We start from the raw sequence: 26885 nt of genomic DNA, 5'->3' as shown, positions 1-26885 counted from the left end.
ATTTGGTGACCTTTCGCTGTGTTTGGGCCAAACATAAAGTCACTTTTCCCTACATTGTCCTCAGAGGCCGCACTTCAGGTTTGCGCCATTTGGTAGTTTTCTGCTTCAGTTTCTCCCTTAAGTCTATTAGTTACTTTTTTTTTTTTTTTTGATGGAAGAGGTACTTCATTTTATCGCCAAGCTGTCCTTTTGTATGTGTATGTGTAGTCTTCATGTGTGTGTGTGTTCATGTGTGGAAGGTAGAAGTTGACATTGGGCTTCTTTTTCAGTTGTCCTCTACCTTTTATTTTTATTTATTTTGGTTTTTCGAGACAGGGTTTCTCTGTAGCTTTAGAGCCTATCTAGCTCTTGTAGACCAGGCTGGTTTTGAACTCACAGAGATCTGCCTGCCTCTTTAAAAATGTTTTATTATTTTATTTATATGTGTATGAGTGTTTTTCCAATATGTCTATCTTGCCTATATGCATATAGTGCTCAAGGAGAACAGAAGAGGGCATTGGATCTCAAGGAGCCTGAGTTACAGATGGTTGTTAGCTGACTTCTTGTTGCTGGGAACCAAAATGGATCCTCTATAGGAGTAACAAGTCCTTTTTAAACACTGAGCCATCTCCCCTTTACCTTACTGTTTTTATGATAATTTTTTTATTCTATGGGAATTACACATCATGTACACCAATTCTCATTTTCCAGTCCCTCCCTAACTGCCTCTCACCCCTGTAGCATTCTCCCTCCTCCAAAGAAAATTTAAAGTAAAAACACAATAACCCAAAAGTCCACTTTGCTATTCCACCTTTCCTGCCTCTCCAATAACCTCTTTATTTATCTTAATGCCATTGGGAGCTGCAGTGTGTCATGCAGTATTCTCTTTTGTCCAGTCAGCCCAATCTGCACATGGTCATTGGCATGAGTTGTCAGTCTGGTTTCTGGTCCATTAATACTGAATGCTCAACGAAACTTCTCTTGCATATCCTACTGTTGTCTGAGTCATTGAGATCCTGTGGCTGTGGTTCTGCATGACAGGTCCCTTCGTGCACTCTGGTAGGTCATTGATGGTTTAGCTGTTGGGGCGTGCCAACTTAGGGCCCTGGATGTGCATCCAGTGATAGCTAATTTGATCAGTCCAGGCCGCTGGGACTGCCTCTTTTCAGAAGAGGGGCGGAGGCAGCTGTTCTATGCTCATGCCATCATGGGGGTGTGTGTGGAAGTTCTGTTGCTGGTGTGGCCAGCAAGGGGCAGGGCCTGCGCATGAAACTGGATGCATAAAAGGGGCAGGAAATGGGAGTCACATAATCTCAAGATAACTCCAAAAGGTTTTAATTAACATTCTTTATTGTAAGGGAAAAACTCAAGGAACAGGAACCGGAGGTCCAACCTCAAGGTGGTGGTGCTTGGGAACAACAGAGAGAGAGAAAGAGCTGGGCGGGCTTGCGGTTTAAAAAATGTGTAGCCCAAGCTGGCCTGGAACTTCAGATCCATCTGCAACAGAGACAGGTAGATCTGTGTGTTCGAAGCCAGCCTGGTCTACAAAGTGAGTTCCAGGACAGGCAGGTGGTGGTGGTCTAAGCCTTTAATCCCAGCTCTTGGGTGGCAGAGGCAGGAGGGTCACAAGTTCAAGGCCAACCGATTGTGGTGGCACAGGCTGGAAGAATTTGCTGGAGGAGGCAAAAGCAGGTGCATCTGGAGTTCGAGGCTAGCCTGGGCTACCCATTTTTTTAAACCGCTGGCATGCCTAGCCTTCTTGTTCCGGTTTTCTACACCTTGAGGTTGGACCTCCCGTTCCTGTTCCGTGAGTTTTTCCCTTACAATAAAGAATAAAAATTACAATCTTTTGGAGTTCGCTTTTGCTTAAGATTATTTGACTTGCACTCCACCCCCCCCCCCCTCCCAACTTGTCTAGCAACATGTGAAGGGTGGTGCCAGCTCATCACTGCCCTCGGGTTTCACACTCATGGTTCCTTGGTCCCCTGTCTGCCTTATTTTTGTTCTAAAGTCTTTCCCTCAACTTGGAGCTTACTGATTTGCTTAGGCTGACCATCTAGTAAGACCTGAGATCTCCCGTTTTCGTCTTCCCAATACTAGAATTACAGACACACACTGCTGTGTTCATCTTTTTACATGGGTGCTGTGGATCCACACTCAGATGTTTAGGGTTGCCTGTGAAGCATTTTTTTATTGACTAAGCTCATTCCTGAGCCTCAATCTGTTTTTAAGTATTTGTTTACATATAAGTCATCTTTCTTTCCTTGTAACAAATAACTGGGATAACGAGCTTATAAAAAGAAAGCTTATTTTGGCTCACGGTTTTAAGAGTTTCAGTCAATACTCAGTGATTGCTGTTATTATAGCAGTTAGCTGAATTTGAATCTGCAGTGATACATGGTTGGAGGGTGTGACAGAACAAAATGATTACCTTGTGAGTGGGGACTGCAAAAGAAAGAGAAAGGTTCTAGGATCCACTGTCTCATTGGAAGTCATGCCTTCCATGATTTGAAGACCTTAATTAATAGTGCCATACTAGGGACTAAGCCTTTAATAAATGACTTTCGGAGATCTTCAAGATGGAAACTGGAAGCTAGGTATTTGGTAGGTCAAGGCCTTTAATCCCAGCACTCAGGAAGCTGAGACAAGATTGTAAGTTCAAGACCAACCTGAGACCTTGTCTCAAAAACAAACCAGAAAGAATCAAGCCATAGCAATTTGCAAACTTTCTTATGACTCTTTAGGCTTTATTCTAATATTATCATCATTATTTCACTGCTTGAATCACCCTAGGTTTGGCAGTCATGGACACTGTCCAGCTGTATATCCCCAGTCTTTGGATTTGACCCACTACTTTCTGAAGACCTTGTGGTTGGACTGGATGCCCAAGGTTCATCTTATCCTTTCCATTCACTGGCCTACGTTAGTTGCGTGTAAGGAGCTCTCAGTCTTGATTATATCTTTGTACTTCACACTACTTTTTGGCTCTTTATCTTATTGTTACTTGTTTTGAAGAATTAAATGTGACACTTTTCAGAGTTGTGTAGAGTTATTCTTCTGTATGTAAGGAATGAAGGAATGTTGAATCAGTGTTTCTGTTATGTGCTATGATTTTCCCCCTATGTTAAAATGCTTTCATTATTTTTTGATTAGAGCTTTTCAAAACAAGATGCTGTATGTGTTCATCAGTACTTGATTTACTGTTTTGTGTTGTTTCCTTTAGCTTTCCTTCTCTCCCTATAAGCTGGTGGTTAGACTGTTAGCCTGCACCTTTTGAAGTAGCCTCAAAATGTAGATGTAATATGCTTCAGCAGTCGAGTGACTTGTTTTGATTCTTCAGATGCATATCCTTTCCTAGTCCAAGGAAAGGATTTTCTGTTTTTCTGTTGCTACTTCAGGGCTTGTACCATTCCCAGGATGGAGAGGTCTGAATTTCTCTTTCTGTGTATGTGTGTTTCCCAGAGAGAAACATGCCCTGCATTGCCATTTTGACTTAATACCATCATTGGTGCACCATCATTGGTCTCTGGAATGCAGAAGCTCAACCCTGAGGGTGAGGCTTCTAGGAAGATGCTAGAAGTTAAGGAGCCATAGAAGGCAGAAAGGGAGCAACACCTTTGTAAAAGCATGTATACAGATTCAGTGCTGGGACAGTTTCTGTCCTGTTCTGCTTCTTCAGACCTCATCCTTCTGTATGCCTCCTTGTTTGCAGGGGATCAGAGTTGTCTGATTTTGGCTATTAATCTTTAATATCACTATGATGATTATCACAGAAGGCTCTGTTCTTTTCCCTCCTGTTGAACCAGTGAGTTTCGTGTAGGCAGAGAAGATGAACAGATAAGATTCCCTTTGGCTAACAGTGCATTGTATGCCTGCAGCTGTAGGCAGGCTATCTAGGGTAGTCCATTTCCATCTCAGGAAGATAAAAGTCCATAGGACTTGTATTTTATGCTTTTATTTTTCAGTTTCAGATATGAAAAATGTTGTGCTGGTCGGAGGGTGGGAACCTTGTGTACCCCATTCAGTGGAGCACAGTCCAGGCAGTGAATGGGGGAAAGAAACAAGGGAGATGGCTCAGTGGGTAAAGTGCTCGCCATACAAGTATAAGCATGGGTGTTCAGATCCCCAGCCCCACAAAAAAAGCCAGGTAGGTAACTGCTATAATCCTAACTCTTGAGGATAAAAGGTTTCCAGATGAAGTTAGATTAGCTCCGCTGACTAGCTTTGGGCTCAGCTAGAGACCTTGCCTAGTAAATAAAGTAGAGTACAATAAATCAAGGAAGACATCTGACCTCTCCAGTGCTGGGCTTATAGCAAGTTCTGCCAACAGTAGAGACAGACAGTGAGCCCCACAAATGACTCATTCCCCTGGATGGCCAGCCAGAAGCACACTGGTACACTATGTTGTTGACATTATGCTAATTGGACCAAGTGAACAGGAGGTAGCAACCACTTTGGACTTTTTGGCAATACATGCGCTCAACAGAAGATAGGAAGCTGCTATCTTTGTGTGTGGCCTGGAAAAGGAGAAGGATCTTTAGTAAGTCCAGACTGCTGTATAGGCTGCTCTGCCAGATAGGGATGCTCTTTGGAGCCTATGGCAGACCCCTTTAGATGAATCACAGAAGAGACCTTTGGGATTTTAGAGCAAGGCCCTACCTTTGTCAGTAGACAACTATTCTCTCCTTGAAAGACAGCCCTTGGTCTGCTATTGGGCCGTAGTGGAAATTGTGCATTTGACAATGGGCCTCTAAATTACCATACAACCTGAGCAACTCATCATGAGCTGGGTGCTATGTGACTTCACCAAATCATAAAGTAGGTCGTGCGCCACAGCAATCTATTATCAAATGGGAGAGGTATCATGTGACTGGCCTCAAACAAGTCCTGAAGGCATAGGCAGCAGGTTCTGTGAATAAGTTGCCCCACTGCCTATGGTTTCTCCCATTACAATGGTATCTGCTGCCAAATATGCACCTATAGCCTCATGGGATGTGCCCTGTGATCAATTGAGAAAAAGAGACAAGGGCCTGGCTTCCTGATGATTCTTCATGTTATACAGGCGCCATCCAGAAGTGGACAGCTGGAACATTCCAACCCCTTTCTGAGACAGTCTTGAAAAATACTGGCGAAGGGAAATCTTCCTAGTGGACAGAACTTTGGGTAGTATACATACATGGTCACATGTTTTGTTTCAAAGGAGAAATGTTCAGTTGTGCAATTGTTTTCTGATTTATGGGCTGTACCTGTGGTGGTTTGAATGAAAATGGCCCCCAAAGGGAGTGACACTATTAGGAGATTTGGTTTGTTGGAATAGGTATGGCCTTGTTGGATTAAGTGTATCACTGTGGGGTAAAGTTTGAGGTCTCATTTATGCTCAAGCCACACCCAGTGGGTTAGCTTACTTACTGTTGATGTAGAACTCAGTTTCTTCTCCAACACTGTATCTGCCTGAGTCCTGCCACATGATAATGAGCTAAACCTGAAAATGTCAGCATTAAATATTTTTCATTTACAAGAGTTGCTGTGGTCTTGGTTTTTCTTAACAGCAATAGAAACCCTAAGACAGAAGTCAATGGATTGGCTTGATGAGGGACTTGGAAAAGCCATGATTGGAAAATGCTGAGAAAGACCTCTGGGGAAGAAGTATGTGGACAGATCTCTCCCAATGGGCAAAGGATGTGAAGATACTCGTGTCCCCTGTAAATGCTCATCAGAAGGTGGCTTCAGCTGAGGAGTTCAATAATCAAGTAGATAGGATGACCCATTCTGTGGACAGTCAGTTTCTTTCCTTAGCTGTCCCTATCATTGTCCAGTGGGCCCATGAACAGGTTGGCAGAGATGTGGGTTACGTATGGGCTCAACAATTACTAAGGCTGACCTGACTACAGCTGCTGCTGAGTGCCAGATATACCGGCAGCAGAGACCAGCCAGAAACCTGGTGATAGATTATGCAATCCACTGGTTGCACACTATTCTGAGCAGTTACTGATAGAAAGTTACTTTTGATGTCTAGTTATAGCGTCTACTAGGTGCAACCTGGGTTCTCCAGAATGCAGTACATGCTTTGAATCAGCATCCAGTATATGGTATGGTTTTTCCCATGTATGGGGTTCAGGAATCAAGGGGTGGAAGAGGAAATAATTCTACTCACTACTATCACTCCTAGGAAATTTTCTTACTTACTGTTTTCACAACCTTAAATTCTGCTGGCCTAGAAGTTTTGGCTACAGTGAGTAGAGTGAGTGCCCCTGCTTCACCAATTTCTATTGAACTGGAAGCTCAGACTTTCCCCAGTGTTTTTGGGTTTCTAATGTCTTTAAGCTAATAGTTTAAAGGAATAACTGTTAGGGGGCATGATGGATCCAGATTTACTAAGGGAAATTGGATTGCTTCACCACAGTGGAGGTTAAGAAAGATTAGATGCAGGAGATTTTTTAAGGGAATCTCTTGGTGCTACCATGGTCTGTGATTAAAATCATTGTGAAACTATAGTAACCAAATCCAAGCAGGATACAGAAGAGCACAGAGCCTTCAGGAATGAAGGTGTGGGTCACTCCTAGGAAAAGAGGTGCTTGCTGAGGTTGGAGGAAATACAGAATGGATTGTAGGAGAAGGTGGTCATCAGTACCAGCAATGGCCGCATGACCAGTTTCAGAATGAGGATTGTAATTAACAGTGTTTCTGTTGTTTCTTGTTAAAAATGTGTTGTACAGATATTTGTTTTCTTTCCTTGATTTCTTAATCATGTAATGTAACATCAATCAGAATGTTAGTGGTTATCATATCACATCTAATCTGGATCTTTGAGGTAGGAAAAAATCCACCTTTATCATGGCCACACCTGCTGCTGGCTGTCTATATAAAGGACACTAAAGAAGGAAGCTTTTATTCTTTACCTGCTTGCTCTTGCTCTCATTGGCAAGTCCATTCCTTCATTGGCATTAGAGCATATTTCTTCGGGATTCTTGCATATACTGAAGACCAGGTAATGCATCTGGTCTTGTGGACTGAACAAGTACTGGATTCTTGGACTTTTTGCTTGTACACTGCCATTGTTCTACTAGCTGGACCACATCATGTAAGGTAGTCCAATAAGTTCCATATATATATATATATTGTCAGTCCTATTCTTCTAGACCACCAAAAGCATAAGCAACCAGAAAAGAAAAAGAAATTTAGGGACTTATTGAACTTTGACAATTAAAAAGTTCTGTATGTCAAAAGACACTCTGAAGAGAATAAAAGTCCAGTCCACAAAAAAGGACAGAATTATTCAGAAACTTTTATCTTCTGCCAGAAGATTGGTGTCTGTATTATATGAAGAAATATTAGAATTAAACAGCAGTGAAACAGGCACCTGCATGTATGTCCTTTACCATGTCAGTGCAGTGCCCATGGAGACTGGAAGAGGGCATTTGTTTCCCTGGAACTGAGCCACTATGTGGGTTCTTAGATCTAACCTATGTCCTCTGCAAGAAGAGCAGATTCTTGTAACTTCGGGGCCATATCTTCAGCCCCATGGAAGAATAGCCATGACTCTTAGCCTTTGAGGTGTCTCTCTAGCTGTCTTTTTTTATTTTAATAGGAAAAATTTCTTTTTACTTTTTATTTGTTGTTGTCTATATGTATGTCAATGCCATGTGTAGGTGGGTGCCCCACAGACGCTTGATGAGGACCTTGCACTAGAATTAAGATGTAGGTACTTGGAATTGAACTCATGTTCTCTGGAAGAGCAGTAACTTTCCTTAATTGCTACATACTCTACAGTAGCTGTAGTGGTCTTAGGGAGAGTGTTTTCTTGTGCACCCAACTGCTTTCCCTCCCCACATTTCCTGTTAGCCCTGTCTACTTTCTGGAAGTTGGAACTAACCTGCCTGCCTGCCTATATGCCTCCTCTTTCTCTTTTCCTCCTTAAAAAAGGGGAGGGGGAGCTGGGGGTTGGTGGCACATGCCTTTGATCACAACACAGGGGAAGCAGAGGAAGATGGTTCTCTATGAATTTGAGGCTAGCCTGGTCTACAGAACTAGTTACAGGACAGCTATAGCTGTTACAAAGAAAAACCCTGTTGGGGACAGGGAGGGAGGGGGTTGCAGGAGAGATGGCTTAGTGGTTAAGAGCACTGGCTATTCTTCCAGAGGTCCTGAGTTCAATTTTCAGCAACCACAGGTTGGCTCACAACCATCTCTATTGGGATCTGATGCCTTTTTCAGATGTAGTTTTCAAATGCATAAATAATCTTTAAAAATAATTTTAACCCCCCCCCCCCTTTGTTATTATGTATATGATATGTGGAGCGTGCATGGCATGCCACAGTATGCATATGGAGGCCAAAGGAAAGCTTTGGAGTTGGTATTCACCTTCTACCTTTACCAGTTCTGGGTATTAAACTCAGGTTGTCAGGCGTCCAGAGCAAGCACCTTTCCTGTTGAGCCTTCTTGCTCTCCTTGCCCTGACCCCACCACTACCACCACACGGACTGCGTCCTTATACCCTAACCTTTCTCTTATCATTCCCTGCTTGTTCTTTTTTTGCTGATATGTGCGGGTATTTCTTAAATTGTCCCGAAGGTGCTGGTGAGTAGCATGTGTTCTTTATTGGGTGACTTAGTTACTTTCCCATTGCTGAGACACAGTACCATGACCAAGGCAACTTATAGAAGCCAGAGTTTGTTTTGGGCTTATGGTTCCTATCATGGCAAAGAACATGACAACAGGCATGGATGATGCTGGAGTAGCTGAGAACTTACATCCTGATCCACAAACAAGCAGAAAGCATTTCCTGAGGGTGATGCACTGGGGATGACTGGGAGGTTTTTGAAACCTCTTCCAACAAGATCACACCTCCTAATCCTCAAATTGCCACTGCTGGAAACCAAGTATTCAAATGCCTGATACTTATGGGGGATATCTCATTCAAACCACCATGCTGGAGTTCTTGCTTCAATGCTTTGTGTACCATAAACTATCCCGTAAGTCCTTTCTAAACTGTCAGTGTTCATAGGATTTCCCTTTCCTGGGCCTAGACCTCTACCTGAAGGCCTTTCCTGGAACATGGCAGCAGCCCCCCACTTCCTTTCCCACTCTCAGCTCTTGGTTCATAAATGCCCAGGTGCTTAATAGATCATATATATCTAGTTCACAAGTGCAGGGCCCTGGTCTGTTACATTAGCTGTCAGTACTGTGCTGCGTTAAGGAAAGACAGTACTGAAAAGATACTACTGAGAAAGTGCTCATTTGGCCTTTATTGATGAGGAGATGGTGCTGCCCACATTGTTATATGATTCACCATTTTAGACGCTTCATGCTTGTGCATGTCTCCTTTCTTTTTCTTTGTTGTAGAATTAAAACATGATGAGATTTTACCCAGGCCTCCAATAGCTTTTTCTATGCTAGAGTGGTGATCTTTGAATTTGAAATTAAAAAGTAAAAACAAAACAAAACAAAAAAACCTTCAGAGAATCTCTTTTCCTTTGCTCAGAAGGGTCTGGAGTTCCTGAGAACCATTTCTATTTTCTTGTTGCCCCCTTTTGTTTAAAGAACATTATTCCAAGCTCCCAGAACTGACTGTAAAGGTGTGCTAGACAGTATTTCAGGGATCTTCTTTCTGTGTAATGCTTGAGTGGTTGGGGAAAGGTCCCAGAAAATGGATATACACAGAGGCCAGCTATGAGTGAGGTTTCTATATCCTGGGAGACTGGTTGGGCCCACTTTATGGTGGGTGGTTTTCCTTCTAATCCTTGCGTCATTCCTGCTGCACACATGCTCCTTCCGGGCGTATGATGAAAGGAGAGGACTTCTCAGGGCAGGGCTTCCTTTATTCAAGGGTAGGTAGTCTGAAGGCCTTGTTTCTGATGATATGTGGTTTTCCTGCCTGCAAGGTGGGGCAATTAATTATTTTTAGTGAAACATGGTCTTGGAAGTGTTTCAGTGTTCTCAATTTGTTCCAAGCAAGCAATTCCTGTTATACTCTGTGTTGATGCCTAAAGAAGTGTGTCTAAAGTAATAGGGTTTGCTTGTAAATTGTGTAGCCTGTCTTCTACCTCTAAAAACATTTGAATGCTATTTCTTTTCCTTTCTTGTCCCCTTTTGACTTTTTTTTTTTTAGCTTGCTTGCCTTTTGTTTTAGCAGCTGCAGTATCTCGGAAGAAAAAACGAAGAATGGGAACCTATAGCTTAGTTCCCAAGAAAAAGACCAAAGTATTAAAGCAGAGGACGATGATTGAGATGTTTAAGAGCATAACTCATTCCACTGTGGGCGCTAAGGTAAGAGTGGCGTGGGGGTTGTTTGCCACATGTTTTTGGAAATGTGTTCCTGGTTCCAAAGTCTCTTTGGCCAAAAGAACATTTTGTTGCGGTTATTACTAATTTGGTGACCTTATTCGCCATGGAAGGATTAGAGTTCTTGAGCTCCTCTTGTATAGCGTAGGTGACTTTTTCAAGACCCCTAACTCCAGGAATCCTTCTTGCTGGGTTATTCTCCTACTAGGTTCTGTTGTGCCCCTAGTGCTGGCAGACCTTTACATCTTTCATCTTAGGAGTTCATAGTGAGTTAGTTAAGTCTTTATGTGCTGGGCCACAGTACTTCGAGAGCTGTGAATTGCTGTGTTCCAGGGCGAGAAAGCCTTGGGTGACAGTGCCCTGCATGTTAATGGGGAAAGCTTGGAGATGGACTCAGAAGATGAAGACTCAGATGAGCTGGAGGATGATGAGGAACATGGAGCTGAGCAGGCTGCTGCGTTTCCCACCGAGGACAGTAGGACTTCTAAAGAGAGTATGTCTGAGACTGACCGTGCTGCCAAGGTAGGACTCCACTTCTCCATCTGGTGACATTAGGTAATACTTTGGGATTGTTACACTAGTGAATATTTTTCTTTTTATTTAACATTTATAAAAAATTAACTGTACATGGAAGCTTGTGCCTTTAATTTTAGCATTCAGAAGGCGGAGGCAAGTGGATCTCTGAGTTCGAGGCCAGCTAGGTTTATATAGTGAGTTTCAGGCCTGCTAGAAGTACATAGAACACAAAAGAAAAAAGAAGGATTAAATGACTGTCAGCTAGCAAAAGAACCAAGACACAAAAGGCAAACCAAAAAGAAAATATGATCGGTGGAAAAAGAATCGGATGACTGGAATAAATCTCATTGAATCAGCAATAGTTTTGTTATGTAAAGTATTTTGAGGAATAAATATAGAAAAAGCACTATGGTTCATTTTTAGGCAACACTTTCATAAAATTCCTAATAGTAAAATACAGCTATGTGCTAAACTAATAATGATTAGAAAAAATTGATTCATTCTCAGGAATCTCTTAATGAGATTTACTAGATTAACAAAGAAAAGCCACAAAGTGTACATATGCATAAATAATTTCTTTTACTTTGTTTTTTGAGACGGAGTTTCTCTCTCTGTGTTGTCCCGGCTATCCTGGGAAATCTTCCTCCCTGCCTCTGCCTCCCAAATGTTGGGATTAAAGGTGTGTATCACCAATACCTGGCTTCCAGCCGGTGTTTTTAATATTAAGTCAGTGGTGATGTAATGAATTTATAGGCCTGGATACTTGGAGACTGAGGGTTTATTGAGATGAAGAGTTTAAGACTCACCAGTGTTGCATTTCAAGATCCCATCATGTAACTCAGTAGACAAGAATACCATCTACTTGGGTGCCAGCACTAAAATTGTGCTTAATTTTGTTCTTATAGAAGAAGCAGACAGTGCGTGTCCTTTTTATTTGTTTGTTTTTTTATTGCCTTACAACTTATTTCACCCACTGTGTTTGAAGCTTTGTTAATTTTCTTTTCTTTTTTAAAGACAGGGTTTTTCGCTGGACGATAGTGGTGCACGCCTTTAATCCCAGCACTCGGGAGGCAGAGGCAGGCGGATCTCTTTGAGTTCGAGACCAGCCTGGCCTGGTCTACAGAGCTAGTTCCAGGACAGGCTCCAAAGCCACAGAGAAACCCTGTCTCGAAAAACCAAAAAAAAGAAAAAAAAAAAAGACAGGTTTCTCTGTAGCTTTGGAGCCTGTTTTGGAGCTAGCTCTTGTAGACCAGGCTGATCTCGAACTCACCTGCCTCTGCTTCCTGAGTGCTGGGATTAAAGGCGTGTGCCACCACCGCCCATCTGCTTTGCTAATTTTCATTCTTGTAGAATTCAGGTAGCCTGGGGATCTCTGTAACTGTTTTTAAGAGATCTATAAGACTACTATCATCTTGAGCTGAGATGTGTCTGCCTCTTATGTCTCATGTTGCTGTCTTTGCATTGGTTCCTAATTAAATGTTCTTGTAATTCTCAACCCAAGATTACTGGAATAAATGTCAGTAGGAAAATTAACAGAAGTGTGTCATAGTTCTTAGTAATCCCTTTAGAGAATATATGGATCCTGAGACTGAGCTTGAGTACCACCATGATAGATTGTTCCTTTATTGGATTCTATTCTGATTTAGATGTCCATTATTCTCTTTATGGGACTCTATATAAGGTTGTTTGATGTGACAGTCCCACTGATATCCTATGCACAGGTGATTTCAGATCAAACTGGAAATAGATCACTGTGCCTGTTAATCCACAGACACTGTTAGACAGTTTCAAAGAGGGTTGTAGGCATTTACATCTCTGTCAACTACTTTTGAGTATCCTGTTTGCTGCACTGGCTTGCCACTCTTGCCATTGTCCATTTAGTGAGTACATAGTTTTAATGTACCTTTTCCTGATTTCTAGAAGACTGAATACTGTTCTTTATGATTGTTTTTCATTTGTATGAAAACAGTGAATGTTTTCTATTGTGAAGAGACACCCTGACCATGGCAACTCTTACAAAAGCAAGCATTTAATTCGGGCTTGCTTACAGTTTCAAATCATTTGTTCATTATCATAGTGAGGAACATGGCAACATATCAGTAGACATGGTGCTGGAGAAGTAGCTGAGAGTTCTACATTTGGATCCACAGGCAGCAGGAAGAAGGGAATCAGGGGTTAGTGTATGCTTTTGAAACCTAAAAGCCCACTCCTAGTGACACACTTCCTCCAACAAGGCCACACCTCCTAATCCTTATAATCCTTTCAAATAGTGCCATTCTCTGGTTAGTAAGCATTCATATATGAGCCTATTGGGGCCATTCTTTTTTTTTTTTTTTTTTTTTTTTTTTTTTTTTTTTTTTTGGTTTTTTGAGACAGGGTTTCTCTGTGGTTTTGGAGCCTGTCCTGGAACTAGCTCTTGTAGACCAGGCTGGTCTCGAACTCACAGAGATCCGCCTGCCTCTGCCTCCCAAGTGCTGGGATTAAAGGCGTGCGCCACCACCGCCCGGCTTATTGGGGCCATTCTTATTTAAACCACCACAGATGCTTTCTTTTGTGAAGAACTGATTAAGTATCAATCATTTATTTATTAGATATTAGGTTGCCTGTCTTTTTAGGAATTCATTTTGTAGCAGTTCTTTGATCCAGAAATGATCCTTGTTTGCCTAGTCAGCACAGCATCATGTTAGACTGTGCCCTTATTGAGTCATGAAAAGATTGGTATTCTCATCCAGCTGTGTGGATTACAGGCTAATTAAGGTACTGTGATAGTTGGGCACAGTGGTTGTTTGGAGTGCCTTACCCTCTTAGCCAGAAGCTGGACCTGCCTACCAGAGTTGTTTTCTGTTGTCCTTATAATAAGGACAGCTTCCTCTGCTACTGAACACAGGTTTTAGTTGCATCACATTCTGGTTCCTTACTTCTAACTTACTCTTTGCCAACTAGTACTCTTTATTCTTTTTTTTTTTTTTTAGTTTCTTTTTTTTAATATTTATTTATTTATTATGTATACAATATTCTGTCTGTGTGTATGCCTGCAGGCCAGAAGAGGGCACCAGACCTCATTAGAGATGGTTGTGAGCCACCATGTGGTTGCTGGGAATTGAACTCAGGACCTTTGGAAGAGCAGGCAATGCTCTTAACCTCTGAGCCATCTCTCCAGCCCCTCTTTATTCTTCTTTTTCCTTGGGATTTCAATTTGTGCTTTCTTCCTTACATGTGCTATACATGAAATTGTCAAGTGGCACTTTTAAAGTGATCCTCTCTGTGTAATCTCTTTTCTATTGGGTAGTTGCATCGCTCAGTTTTGTTTAAAATTAAACATACAAAAGAGCAAAACAACTGCCTAGCGAATTTAAAGAAAACTTAAATAAAACTAGCAAAGTCCCTGAGTCTACAATGAAGGCTACATTTTTTTGGTGAAAATTAAAAGCATTTCTATTATCGGTCATAAAACGAGGGTGAGATTGCTGCTTTTAGCATGGACATAAGGAGAATAGCATTGACTGTTTTGAGTGATGCTGTAAGAGAAAAGCCAGAAAGAAACTTTAATATTTAAACTGATAAGAACAGATGAGAAGTAATTAAAACTTTAATATTTAAAAGGATATGGGAGAAGAGTTTACTGGGAATATGAACGTCCACCTTAAAATATTGGAAAAACCCCAGAAAAACCATTACAGCCTTTGAACTATTCTTCCATGTGATCAAGACATAGACATCTCTTGTTTTTGTGTGATTTTGTAATAAACATCAGCAAATCCATAAATGCCTAGTCATGTTTTTTGAACATCAACTAGAAAATAAGCTGGGTGTGGCCATGTATACCTTTAATTCCAGCACTGGGAGACAGAGGCAGGTAGATTTCTGAGTTTGAGACCAACTTGGTCTACAGAATGAGTTCCAGAACAGTCAGGGTTACAAGTGGAGACCCTGTCTTGAAAAGCTGAAAGAAAAAAAAATGCAGGGGTCCAGACATCAGTGTCCATTTCTGTCTGTCCATATTTGGGTTGTCTTAAGGATGATATCTGTGAATCTCTCAATGATCGGTAATCTGAAATATAAACCACAAAACACCTTGAAGCTTGGCTGTAATTCTTGGCATATCCAGAGTATCTAGGGTAACACATTCAGCAATAATGTAGTGTAAATTTGCTTAATGTATTTATCAAATGACAAATACAAATACGTTGTCTCTAGGTTTATCTCTAAGCTCAGAATAGTCCCATCAAAATCTAATCAAAACTTTCTGCACAGCTCTAAATTGTAAAGTGCTATGGAGATTGAGAGCAGTTCTTGGAATTGTATGAGAGAATGTAGGATACATCAGCAGTGTTAAGAATGGGTAAACAAGGGGCTGGAGAAATGGTTCAGAGATTAAGAGCACTGCCTGCCCTTCCAGAGGGCCTGAGTTCAATTCCCAGGAACCACATGGTGGTTCATAGCCATAAGTAATGAGATCTGGCGCCCTTTTCTGGCCTATAGGCATATATGGAAACAAAACACTGTATATATAATAAATAAATAAATCTAAAAAAAATAAAAAGAATAGGTAAACAAGAGACGTGTATAGGGTGTTAATGAGATATATTAGGGGAGAGGGGTGCCATTTGACTCAGGAGCTCCACATCTCTCCTCATCTACCTTTTGCTGAAGGACCTTGGCTTGTTTGATTGTGAACCCTGTAGGTTTTGTTGAGCTGGGAACATCAGAAAGAAGTGGACTATTCTGGAGTGCATCCTACAGAGTCAGACCACAGCCCTGTCTTGCAGTGGTCTGCGGCAAGTGGACACTGTATTCATGTACTGACAGTATAGACAGGAATGATGAATACAGTATGAAAAACAAGTTGTCTTTGGTGTTCTGATATAGAAATGATTATAGAACTTGTCTGTAATTAGAAAAGAGTCACTGAAGTGTGTCCAGCATGGAAACAGGTTTAGGCATGGGCTCAGTGTGGCTGGAAGTGGCCAGGTAACATAGCACTTACGGCTTTAGGGACTAGACTACTCTTGGGCGATTAGAGGTAGGTTTGATTGTGTATTATTTTATATAGCCCTTCAGAATATACTCTCTTTCTCTCTCTCTCTCTCTGTATGTGTGTGCCCATGTGCTTTTGTGTGCATTTTGCCACTTTTTACATATATATGGCATGTCTTGCATGCAGTTGACGAATTTTGAGTCATCAGAGTGGGTCAGTTTGCTATGTAGTATCTTTTTTTTTTGTTTGTTTGTTTGTTTTTTGTTTTGTTTTTTGAGACAGGGTTTCTCTGTGGTTTTGGAGCCTGTCCTGGAACTAGCTCTGTAGACCAGGCTGGTCTCGAACTCACAGAGATCCGCCTGCCTCTGCCTCCCGAGTGCTGGGATTAAAGGCGTGCGCCACTACCGCCAGGCGCTATGTAGTATCTTAACAGCGAGTGGGAACAGAAACTCATGGTATCTTGTTCTCTGGAAACTCCCTGGCCAAAGCCAGCCAGGTAACTTGTCTTTATAATGGGACAGACAATGAGGATCCTTCCACGTATATCTGCCAGGTTTTTTTTTTAAACATTTGTTTTGCATTCATTTGTATTCTACTAAAAAATCTAATTGGTTTTTGTTTTTTATTTGGTTTTCTCCCTGTCCTATGCCATAATCAGATGGATGGAGATTCGGAGGAAGAACAGGAGTCACCTGACACAGGGGAGGATGAAGATGGTGGAGATGAGTCTGACCTGGTAATCTGACATTTATTTTATGTTCATATGATTCAGATGAAGTCACTGTTACCACCTCCTGTGTATGCTGAAAGTCACAGGGTATCCAGGGGTCTTGTCTGAAGGGAAGATGTCACTTAGTGTTGTAGTTCAGGCACAGATAGAGCAAGTGTGATAATCTGGTTGTTGAGATCCAATAACACGTCAGACATTCCTAGGGCTGTGTTTGGTTCTGAGGGAAGGGTATGGTTCTATATTTCTGGTTATTCATACCAGTGGTGAATTGTGCTGTGTTGGCTGCTGAGAAGCTGTTGGACTTGAGCTATGTTGAGGTAGAGTCCCTTACCTGTCACGTAGAATCTGCGTATTTGTAGGAGCTGGGTAGGTTTGAAATAGGTGAATCCCTGGAATGGAATAGCCCACCCAACTGTGAAGTAGCCCACCCACGTGTGAATACTGAGCAGAGGAGATAAGAAGCATGTGAGCTTGAGGGAAAAGTTATCTGTGTAAGATAAAGTAATGAACCAAAAATTGAAGAGGGAGAAAGTGTTCCCTGTATCACACTGCTGTGGTGAAGGCAAGGAAGACACATATAGGATCCTTGGGTTGGTGATGGAACATTATTTTCTGGGGTCCTATAGCATGATCGAGACAGTAGAAACTTAGCAACGAGCAGTGCTCGTTGAAGTTTTTCCAAAAGCTTTTCTGTATGAAACATAGGGTGGAATGAGGGGTTGTTTGTAGGGACCTTTATAATATAAGCATGTGTGTTGGAGATGTTCCTCAACAAATTTGCTGGGGTGACTGACGTAGACCCACACAACCAACCCACGGCTTGGGCAGGTGGACATACTTCCATATAATTGGGATTACTTGGCATGTGTGCCACGCGACTCTTCCTGGGTATCAGTATAGTATCCTCAGTGTGTCTATATATGTCTTTGGAAAGTAGGTTTGAGAAACCCATGTGCTGTCTTCATATGACCTTTTTCTAGCATCTCCTGGAACTAGAATTTGTGCTGTAGGTCTGTTGTGATTTGTGGTTGTTAGATGTCCTTTCTACACTTGCAACATGGGAACAGATGTGCAACCTCTGTATTGTTATAAATTGATTATACTTCTTTCTTGTTATCCATGTAGCATGTGCCTGTGTGGATTCTAGGGCACTTTGAGCTTTGTTCCTTCTTGATCAAAATGAGTGGATATGTATAATGAAAAGTAGATTACTTATTGAGCTTTTCTGCTTAGTCCTGAGTAGAAATTTCCAGTTTATACTTTTACAGTCTGCCAAACTGATGTAAAACTTACAAAATTGTATTTTAGTTTTATCTTGTTAGTTCTAAAAGGACTGAGCTTAGTGAGATGCTTTGGAACAGCATATGTATCTTTAGAATATAACCTGGAAACGTGTCCAAAAGTGAAATGAATCTTTTAGAGGAAGAATCAAGATATAGCAACTATTTGATTTTTGAGGCAAACAACTCATAGTCCTTTTTGCTCTCAGGAGCTCCCCCTGCTTTGCCTTTGATGTGCATGCCCTTTGGTCCTCCAGAGTTCTGAATCCAGTATCAAGAAGAAATTTCTCAAGAGGAGAGGGAAGACTGACAGCCCCTGGATCAAGCCTGCTCGGAAAAGGAGGCGGAGAAGTAGAAAGAAGCCAAGCAGCATGCTTGGTGAGCACAGTGGAGCTGGGGCTTTTGCAAGCTATGTGTGGTGTGTCAGTAGGAAGGTCGTCTGTGCTGGTCTATTTGAAGGATTTCACTCGGAAAGAGGATCTCTTGTAAAAAGTGTTTGAAATGACTTCTTTAGAGAAATTTAAGCAATCCTCAGGTAGTCTCTTTCTAATAAACCTCGTTGATCTGGCTTCATTACCGAGCACTAAGCCGACATGGATAGTTTGTCACCTGCACGGGACTAGTGCCTGGACTTTTCCTGTACCATATGGAAGAAGGAAGTCTGATGATTCCTGCTGCCTCTGTGGCCTGAGTGGTTTATTACTCATCCATAGTCCTTAATAGTAGTTTGTTAAGGTGAGATCAAGAACATGTCCTTCAGATCAGAGGGACAAAGTGCTCAGGTTCATTGTATAGCTTTGTTGAGTTGTGCCTGGCATAGAGTGGAATGTATACAAATTATAGAACTCTCACCAGGAGCAGTTCACTATTGTTTTCACCCTCTCTGTGTCCCTAACCCTGCTGCTAGGTAGCCTTCCCTTAGCCTGTGACCACCTCCGCATTCCCAGGAAGCCCTTGCCTTTCTGTTTTGTTGATATTCTAGTACTTTGTAGAATCCTGTGAATGGAGTTGCTTAATATACAGTCCTTTCCCCCCTGCTCTGTCACTTTTGAGATAATTCATTTGAATACCCTCCTCTTGGACCTGTCCACAGCAATTTGTTTTTGCCTTCTGAGCAGTGTACCAACTGTGTGGGGTGCTGTCACTTATTAGTCATTTTCTTGCTGGTGGACGCTGGTCTCTGCTGGGTTAGGCTCTCAGAAAGGAAGCTGATAGAAATGTCTGAATGAAGCACAGGTGTTTCACATCTTTCTAGCTGGCCTAACACAGTTGCATACGGTGTGCTCAGTCTTTGGAAAACTACCAAGCCGTTGTTTAGCTTGGGTCCCCTTGTACATCAGCAGCACAGTACTTGGGGCTTAAGTCCTCTCTGTCCTTACCTTTGCTTGTTGGAGTCTGTATAACTTCGTTGCTCCAGAGGGTGCCGTAGCTTCAGTTTGTTTTTACCAGGGCAGTAATGAGGTGGAGCTTTCTTAGCTTGTGTGTATTTTTTTTTGTCAAGTGTGTATTTGTGTTTTTCATTCACTTTTATATTTAGGTCATTTATCTTCTCACTGAGAATTTCAATCAGATGAAATTTTGCATGTTTTGTTCCTAGCCTGTGGCTTGCTTTTTCATTTTCCTAACAGTATATTTAGGTAAGAAGAGCTAGTGAAGGTTTTCATTGAAGTCAAATTTATGAATTTTTTTTAATGGTTCTTACTTTTTTGTTCTAAGAAATTTGTGAGTAAGCCAGGCGCTGTGGTGCACACCTTTAATCCTTGTACTTGGGAGGCAAAGGCAGACTCTGGGAGTTCTAGGACAGCCAAGGCTACACAGAGTAATCCTGTCTTGAAAACCAAAACCAAACAAACAAGTCAGATTGTGGTGGCAACGCCTTTAATCTCAACACTTGAGAGGTAGAGACAGGTGGACTCTGTGAGTTCAAGACCCGCCTGGTTCCAGGACAGGCTTCAAAGCTACAGAGAAACCCTGTCTTGAAAAACAAACAAACAAACCAAAAACCAACTAACCAAACAAACAGAAATCTTTGAATAAACCAGGCTACCAGAGTTTATTCCACATTTTCTTCTGAAAATTTTCAGCCTTCATGTAGATCCTTAATGTAATGAGGCAGCATTTGAATATGTGAGGAAGAGGCGGCTCCTGTTTGTACCTGTGCAGTTGATCTGTTACAATGGATCAATAAACTACGGCTACTTTTTCCTTTTTAAAGATGTTCTTATTATTCATGTGTATGAGTGTCTCTACATGTGTATGCTCTTATGTAAATGCTTGGTGACCCAAGAAGTCAGATGAGAATGTCAGATTCCCAGGAACTGGAGTCACAGATGCTTGTGGGCCACTATTTGGGTTCTGAGAACAGAACTCAGGCCTTCTTCAAAGGTTACAAGTATTCTTAACCACCGAGCCATCTCTTAGTGCTACTTATTGCCTTGAGGTTTTTATTAACAGTGGTGTGTAGGTGCCTTTTTAGAGTTTTCTAATCTGCTTCAGTTACTTATTTGCTTATTATCTTTATGCTACACAGCCAGTTTTGTTCAGTTGTCAGTCTAGCTTCTGACAGAAAAGGAGGTTTGTGGGCTAGTGGCTGTGAGACAGCCACGTGACATGGGAAGGACTACAGAGATTTTGATACAGGGCTTGTGTCCTTCCTGAGCACCTGCTCTGCCCATTCATTCTTGAACATTGCCATTTATTTCACCGCAGGTTGCCCTTTGAGAACAGAAAATCCATGCGGTTTCAACTGTGGACTTTCACAAGTATTTGTGGATCCAATACTAAAAGAAACTTTGAGAGTAGAGAGTCCGTTTTTGCCATTTTGGCTTCAACGTGTAAAATGCATACTTAAATATTTACTGAATAATGTGAATTTTTATTGTTTTATATAAAATGTTTAAAATTTTGCAAAATCTATTTATGTTTGAAATTTGTTGTCTAAGATCTAGGCACAGAATACAGTTTTAATTAAAATATGTTTGATCATACCTCTGTATTAATGATTCATTTATTTCTCGTCATTTACATAATATTGCATACTAATATTTAGAAGATTCATTTTGAAACATAGTCACTCGCCCTTTGCCACTGTTAAGTATTATGTAATGTATACACACTTTTTAGGATTCTTCTTGAAATGTATTTGTAGTTGGAAATACTCAATATTTTGCAGGTCTCTCAGGCTGTCTTGGGAAGTATGGACAGGCTGGCCTATTGCTGCTACCCTCCGTTGTGCTCAAAGATTAGGGCCTACATACATTTTTGTCCCTAGTAGATGATCTATAAAACTAGTTTTGGAATTAGTTCTCTTTGGATCCTTCCATCTTTATACATGTTTAGATTTTATTGCCCTTAAGTGAGTGGTGTACTTCATAGACTACAATGTTTGATGGGTTGGATGTTGGCTGAATCCCAGGGCATCTTCAGCTGTGGGCTAAAACAGCAGGAAGGCTGGTATCATCACAGGCACAGGTTTCTATATCGTTAAATTGTTTCATCATGTTAGTGGGTCTTTCAGACTCTTAGATTTTTCCATTTTATTTTAAACTCTAAAACAATTTAAAGAAATTCATCACTTTTCTTTCTTTTGAGACAGGTCTTACTGTGTGTCCCTCAGAGGTCCAACTGCCACTGCCTCCCCAATGCTGGGAGTAATGACATGAGCTGCCAGATCTAGTTCCTTTATTATATTTTTATTATTTTCTTGATTATTATCAGGTTTTACTTAGCAGATCTGGATATAAGATTGCACTAATTGGAGTTGGAAAGATCATTATGCAATTAAAAACATTGGATGCTCTTCCAAAGGCCCAGAGTTTAAGTCCCAGTATCTACATATGGGCTCATAACTGTCCGCAACTCCTGTTCCAGGAGACTCAACACTCTTTTGACCCCAGAGGGTATCAGATCTTCATGTGGGGCACATACATACATGAAGGCAAAACACTGATAAACATAAAATCACTAAATAAATCTATTTTTTTTCATCTTAAAAAAAGAATGTAGTAATATGTTTATGAATTTCTCCCCCCCCTGAGTGGATGGGTGGGAATCTCAGTTCAGAATAGCCTGAAATTCATTGTATACCCAACGGTGGCCATGTTCTCCAAAGTGCTACGATTAGAAACATGAACCATAATTCCTGACTTTCTCGTTTTTTCTTGATACCCCTTTTCTTGTGAAACTGGATATTCATGGGACCTAATAAAATAATGTACAAGAAATAAAATGATAGTTGAAACTGAAGTGTCCTAGGTGTTCATCAGAATTAGTACCTTTCTTGGAAACTGGCCTCTTGTTTGAGTGTTTGTTGTTGTGTTTTAATTTTGGGTTTTTAAAACAGAAGCATTTTTATTGTGTGTGCATGTTATGTATGTCAGAGGACAGCTTATGGGAGTTGTTTCTCTTCACCGTGTGGGTTCTATGGATTGAACTCAGATTGTTGGCCTTAGATACCAGCACTGATACCTATGGAGCCCTCTCTTTGGTCTTCGCTTTTGGGCAGTTTTCATGATGTGTGCATTTTGTGTATAGGTTCCGAGACTTGTAAGTCATCCCCAGGAAGCACGGAGCAGGCAGCTTTGGGAGACAGCGCTGGGTATATGGAAGTTTCTCTGGATTCCCTGGATCTCCGTGTCAGAGGAATTCTGTCTTCCCAGACAGAAAATGAAGGTTGGTGTTGGAGTGTGACTACACCATCTTGCTTGCTTACTGGTCTGGTTGTGTTACCCTGATGCCCCCTGGTGGATAATAATAGACAGTTTGATAAAGTGCATTCTCATTCTCTCTCTCTCTCTCTCTCTCTCTCTCTCTCTCTCTCTCTCTCCCTCCTTCTCTCCTTTTTATTTTTTTTAGGCAAGGTTTCTCTGGTTTCTCTGTAGCTTTTGTGCCTGTCCTGGAACTAGCTCTTGTAGACAAGGCTGGCCTCAGACTCACAGAGATCCGCCTACTTCTGCCTCCCTAGTGCTGGGATTAAAGGTGTGCACCACCCAGCTGATAAAGTGCATTCTTTAAAGGTGACTGAAAAGACGTGATGCAAATGCATTTGCCAGATCACTATCTGCTCTGGAGAAAGACAGAAAGTGTGAGTGAGAGCTCCCTAAGGCAAAGTAGCCATTGCCTGATGCCTAGTTTCTGGTGCTAGTAGTTTCGCAGTTGTGAGCCTGATGTGTGTGGAACCCTTGATGAAAAAGATGCCACCCTCCTCTGAATGTGATGCAGTGTGCCTTTAAATGGTCTCTGGTTTCATCTCCGGTTGGTCTCTTGCTCGGCTGGGTTTGCAGTGGAGTACAGCCTCCAGTCACAGGTGCAGTCGTATCTGCCATTGTGCCTGAATCGTTGTGACTTGCCCTCACTTTCTGCTCCCCTTTCTTTAAATCACTCAAAAACCTAACACTGAAAACTCTAATTATATTTTAAAAATCTTTATGAAATATAATGTTAAGGGGAAATGTAAGACTCCAGAGCTGTTTACAGTCTGTTCATATTTTGAAATTATAGAATTATATTTTACTCTAGGGATTTAATGAGTTGTTTTTAAAGAACAAATACACAGCTTTTTAAGATTTTAAATTCTTAGGAAGCTGTGGTTTACTTATGTAATTTAGTAAACCATACCTTTTACCTCTCATGGATCTTGGATTTGTCCAAAGAAGTGATTTTTTTTTTCTTTTCACAAACCTTTTTAAATCTCATAAAGCCCCATTGTACTTAACACATGACTCCCTTCTAAGCTAAATAGAACCGTATTTTAAGTATTCAAAACTTTTGGATTTGGGAGGTTAGAAATTTAATTGTAATCACAAAATAGTTGTTGTTATACAGCAACCCCAGTGCTGTATAACAGAGCCCTGCCTGTTGTTGCTGAATAAACATGATATTGTGATGGCATTTAGGGGCTCTTCTATGTAAAATGTCCTGATCCATCTCTCATACAAATAAAGGCCAAAAGTGGTAAATGAAATTATAAAGTCTTAAGAATGGAAGCACATCTAGAAGGGTGGTATCAAGGTTACAGAGGAAGGAGAAGGGCAGTTTGTAGTGCTGTTCCTTAGGTTCTATGGCATTTTGTATGTTGGCCTTCCTGTGATTGATCACCTCTGATTCATCAATCAGGGATTGGTTTGTATACAACAAACATACTTTTGACTTAGAGAATCAGTTCCTTGAAGAAAAACAGCATTGCCTACTTGTCATCATTTTTAAAGTATGAAATTGAGATACCTGAAGGTAGGTAGTAGGAGTGCTGGAAGTATGAGTGAAGATCTTAGAGTTTGCCGAAGCTGGTCACTTGGTTCAGATGCTCAATCCAGTCTTGGTACAAGAGGGTCTAGACTTGAGCTGAGGACCTAAATGAATGTTTGTGCTTCCATTGTCTTTTCTCACTGTAATTGCTTGGAGGTGTGTGAAGGTAGTAGGCTAAGGATTTGAGCTTGAGCGAAGACAAGCCAATCAGGAGAGCCCAAGGTCAGAAGAGAGATTGTGTTTGTTTATCACTCCAGAGGTGGTGGGATGTGGGGAGATGAAGCCCATAAATAAGGCAGACTAAGGTCTCATGCAATAGCCAACTTTAGTCAGAGTTTAGTCATCTGACAGTTTATACTCTGATGATTAAGAGGAGTCACATGATGAGTAAGTAAAGAGTACAATCACAAGGGCAAGCCGTAGGTGGTGGACAAGCCACTTGTAACAAGTAAGTTGCATGTTCTACAGAGGCATCTAAACAAAATAACCAGTTGTAATGAATAGTCTGAAGTAAACTCACTCCTACCTACTACACCTGGGAAGGGACAGTAAAGTATATTCTAAGAACAAATTCTGTGTCTTTGAAGAAACTGGAATCACTGAAAAGACTCTTGTGTTGGTTGGTTTCTTGGCGGTTTTCTCATAAGCACTCACACTACTCCCCCTTTTTTCCCCAAGACAGCTTTTCACTGAGTAGCCCTTGCTGTTCTGAAACTCACTCTGTAGACTAGACTGGCCTCAAACTCACAGAGATCTGCCTGTCTCTGCCTCTTGACTGCTAGGATTAAAGGCGTGGACCACCACCGCCTGGAACAACTCCATTCTTGAACCGTGTTCTGACAGTGTGCAAAAAGTTGTGTCAGCCATTTCTTTTGATGTCTCTGTAGTTTTTCACTGTAGTTTTACAGTGTAGTTTTCACTCTGCAGTTTTTGGAGATTGAAGCATACCCTCATCTACGTAGATGTACGTGTTCTGACAGTGCTGTCCAGGAATGTGCACTCTTTTATTTCACCTGAGCCACACATGGTTGGTGTGACAGGAGGACAGTTCCTGACCACTTTCTGTATTTCTGTCTGTTCCCCTATTTATGAGTCAGGTTGCTGAATGGGAACTCCTCAAAGGCCCATTTTATACTTTCAGTGATTCTGGCTTGAGTCTTGCTGTAAACTTTTTGCTCTTATGAGGTGTAGTTACTACAGGGAAATCAGACAGCTAAATTTACATGTCACTAGCTCTTTTTTTCCACAGAGGTTTATGGCTAAATTATCCCTTGTTTATTTTGTTTCTTAAACTGTGTTTGAGACAAGGTCTCAGCCTAGCTTGGCCTTAGCTTCATTAAGTTGTCAGGTTGGCCTTGAACTTCTGATCTTTCTACTCCTAACTCCTGAGTGATTTGGGATTCCACTCTGTATGCTATGAATATGTTTTATTACCACTGGTTAATAAAGGAGGTACTTTGGCTTATGGTAGGGCAGAATATAGCAAGGTGGGAAATCCCAAGCAGATAGAGAAGGAAAGAAGGTGGAGTCAGGCACACTCTTCTTTAGCAGCCCAAGGAAAAAGATGCTGGAACCTTAGTGGTAGGCCATAGCCTTATGGTGATACATAGATTATTAGAAATGGGTTGATTTAAGATTTAAGAGCTAGCCAGGCGGTGGTGGTGCACACCTTTAATTCGCAGCACTTGGGAGGCAGAAGGTGGACCTCTGTGAGTTTAAGGCCAGCTTGGTTTACAAGGGCTAGTTCCAGGACATGCTCCAAAGCTACAGAGAAACCCTGTCTTGAAAAACCAAAAAAAGAAAAAAAAAGGGGGGGGGGTTTAGAGTATGCTTGAACCATTGGCTAAACAGTGTTGTAATTAATATAGTTTCCATGTGATTATTCAGTTCCATGTGGCCAGGAAACCAATATCTTCGTTTACACCTGAGTGCTATGATCATAGACCATCATACCTAGTATATTCAGTGCTGAGGATCCAGCCCAGGTCTTGGTGCATGAAGTAAACACTGCCAACTCACCTACATTTCCTTCATTTATTAGTTCTGTGGCGAGTAGATTAGTTAGGACCCATTTCTTGTTTTCTAGAGGCCAGGGGTGAAGTTGGACCCCTGGGTTCAGCGTAGTATTGCTAGAGACCAAGTGAAGCACTGTGTGTATATGGAGAGTTTGAAGAATTTGTAGATCAGGCAGCTCCAAACCAGAAGCAGTTCAGGGCTTGTTGAGGGATTTCAGGGAAGGCTTGTGTTGAGCGAACTGGAAGTAGGCCAGAAAAATAATTACTTGGTTATAATTATTTGTTCTTTTCTGTTGGTAAGTTCCTTGATAAATAACTTGGCTGGTTTTGAGTTGCTGAACTTAACCGTTTGATTTTTCTGTAATCCAGACAGTCAGAAGAAATAGCTCAAAATTAGTTTTCGTGAGATGAGTAAGGTCTTTACTGGCTTAGGGTCCTCAGGTTTCTTTGGGTTTGGTCTCAATGAGAGTCTTTATTTTAATTAATTAATATTTGACACAGGATCTTACTGTGTAGCATGGCTGGCTTGGAACTTGATATATATAGTTCAGGCTGGTCTAGAACTCAGAGCTCTTTCTGTCTTTGTCCCCCAAGTTCTGGGATTAAAAGCCTGCACTACCTTGTCAGTCCTAGTCTGTTTTTAGGTGTGAATATTACTTAATTATTTTCAGAGTTGCAATACTCTTCAAACTCAGTTCACCTTTATCTCTGTTGTTTCACAAGAAAGAGGACATGGTCTGCTCCAGTGTCTTTGGAAGAAGCAGTCTTTGAAGTTACTAGTCAGATCCCAGAATCCTTTTTGCATGTTCTCTGAGAGTGAATGGGCTCAGCTTTGCAGTGCAGAGGCTTTGCCTGGGCCTCAT

General features: G+C 41.4%; 1 protein-coding gene across 6 annotated transcripts in view; it reads left to right on the top strand.

Annotated features, from left to right (window-relative positions):
* The window catches only part of Ehmt1 (euchromatic histone lysine methyltransferase 1), a 151688-nt gene that overhangs the window by 66367 nt on the left and 58436 nt on the right, over positions 1-26885 (top strand). For 4 of the 6 annotated variants that reach the window (XM_041674602.1, XM_041674604.1, XM_041674599.1 and 1 more), the window contains exons 5-9: positions 10088-10245; positions 10594-10782; positions 16413-16490; positions 18022-18142; positions 22298-22435. In XM_041674602.1, the coding sequence (XP_041530536.1) occupies positions 10088-10245; positions 10594-10782; positions 16413-16490; positions 18022-18142; positions 22298-22435 (684 nt within the window). The remainder of the gene's footprint in view (positions 1-10087; positions 10246-10593; positions 10783-16412; positions 16491-18021; positions 18143-22297; positions 22436-26885) is intronic. The other 2 variants (XM_041674603.1, XM_041674601.1) reach the window with 1 other exon arrangement.

The sequence above is a fragment of the Microtus oregoni genome, unplaced genomic scaffold (genome assembly GCF_018167655.1).
Source record: "Microtus oregoni isolate MIOR12 unplaced genomic scaffold, Mior012 000025F_ref0000491, whole genome shotgun sequence".
Lineage (NCBI taxonomy): Eukaryota > Metazoa > Chordata > Mammalia > Rodentia > Cricetidae > Microtus > Microtus oregoni.
This window is presented reverse-complemented; position numbering and strand designations above follow the sequence as displayed.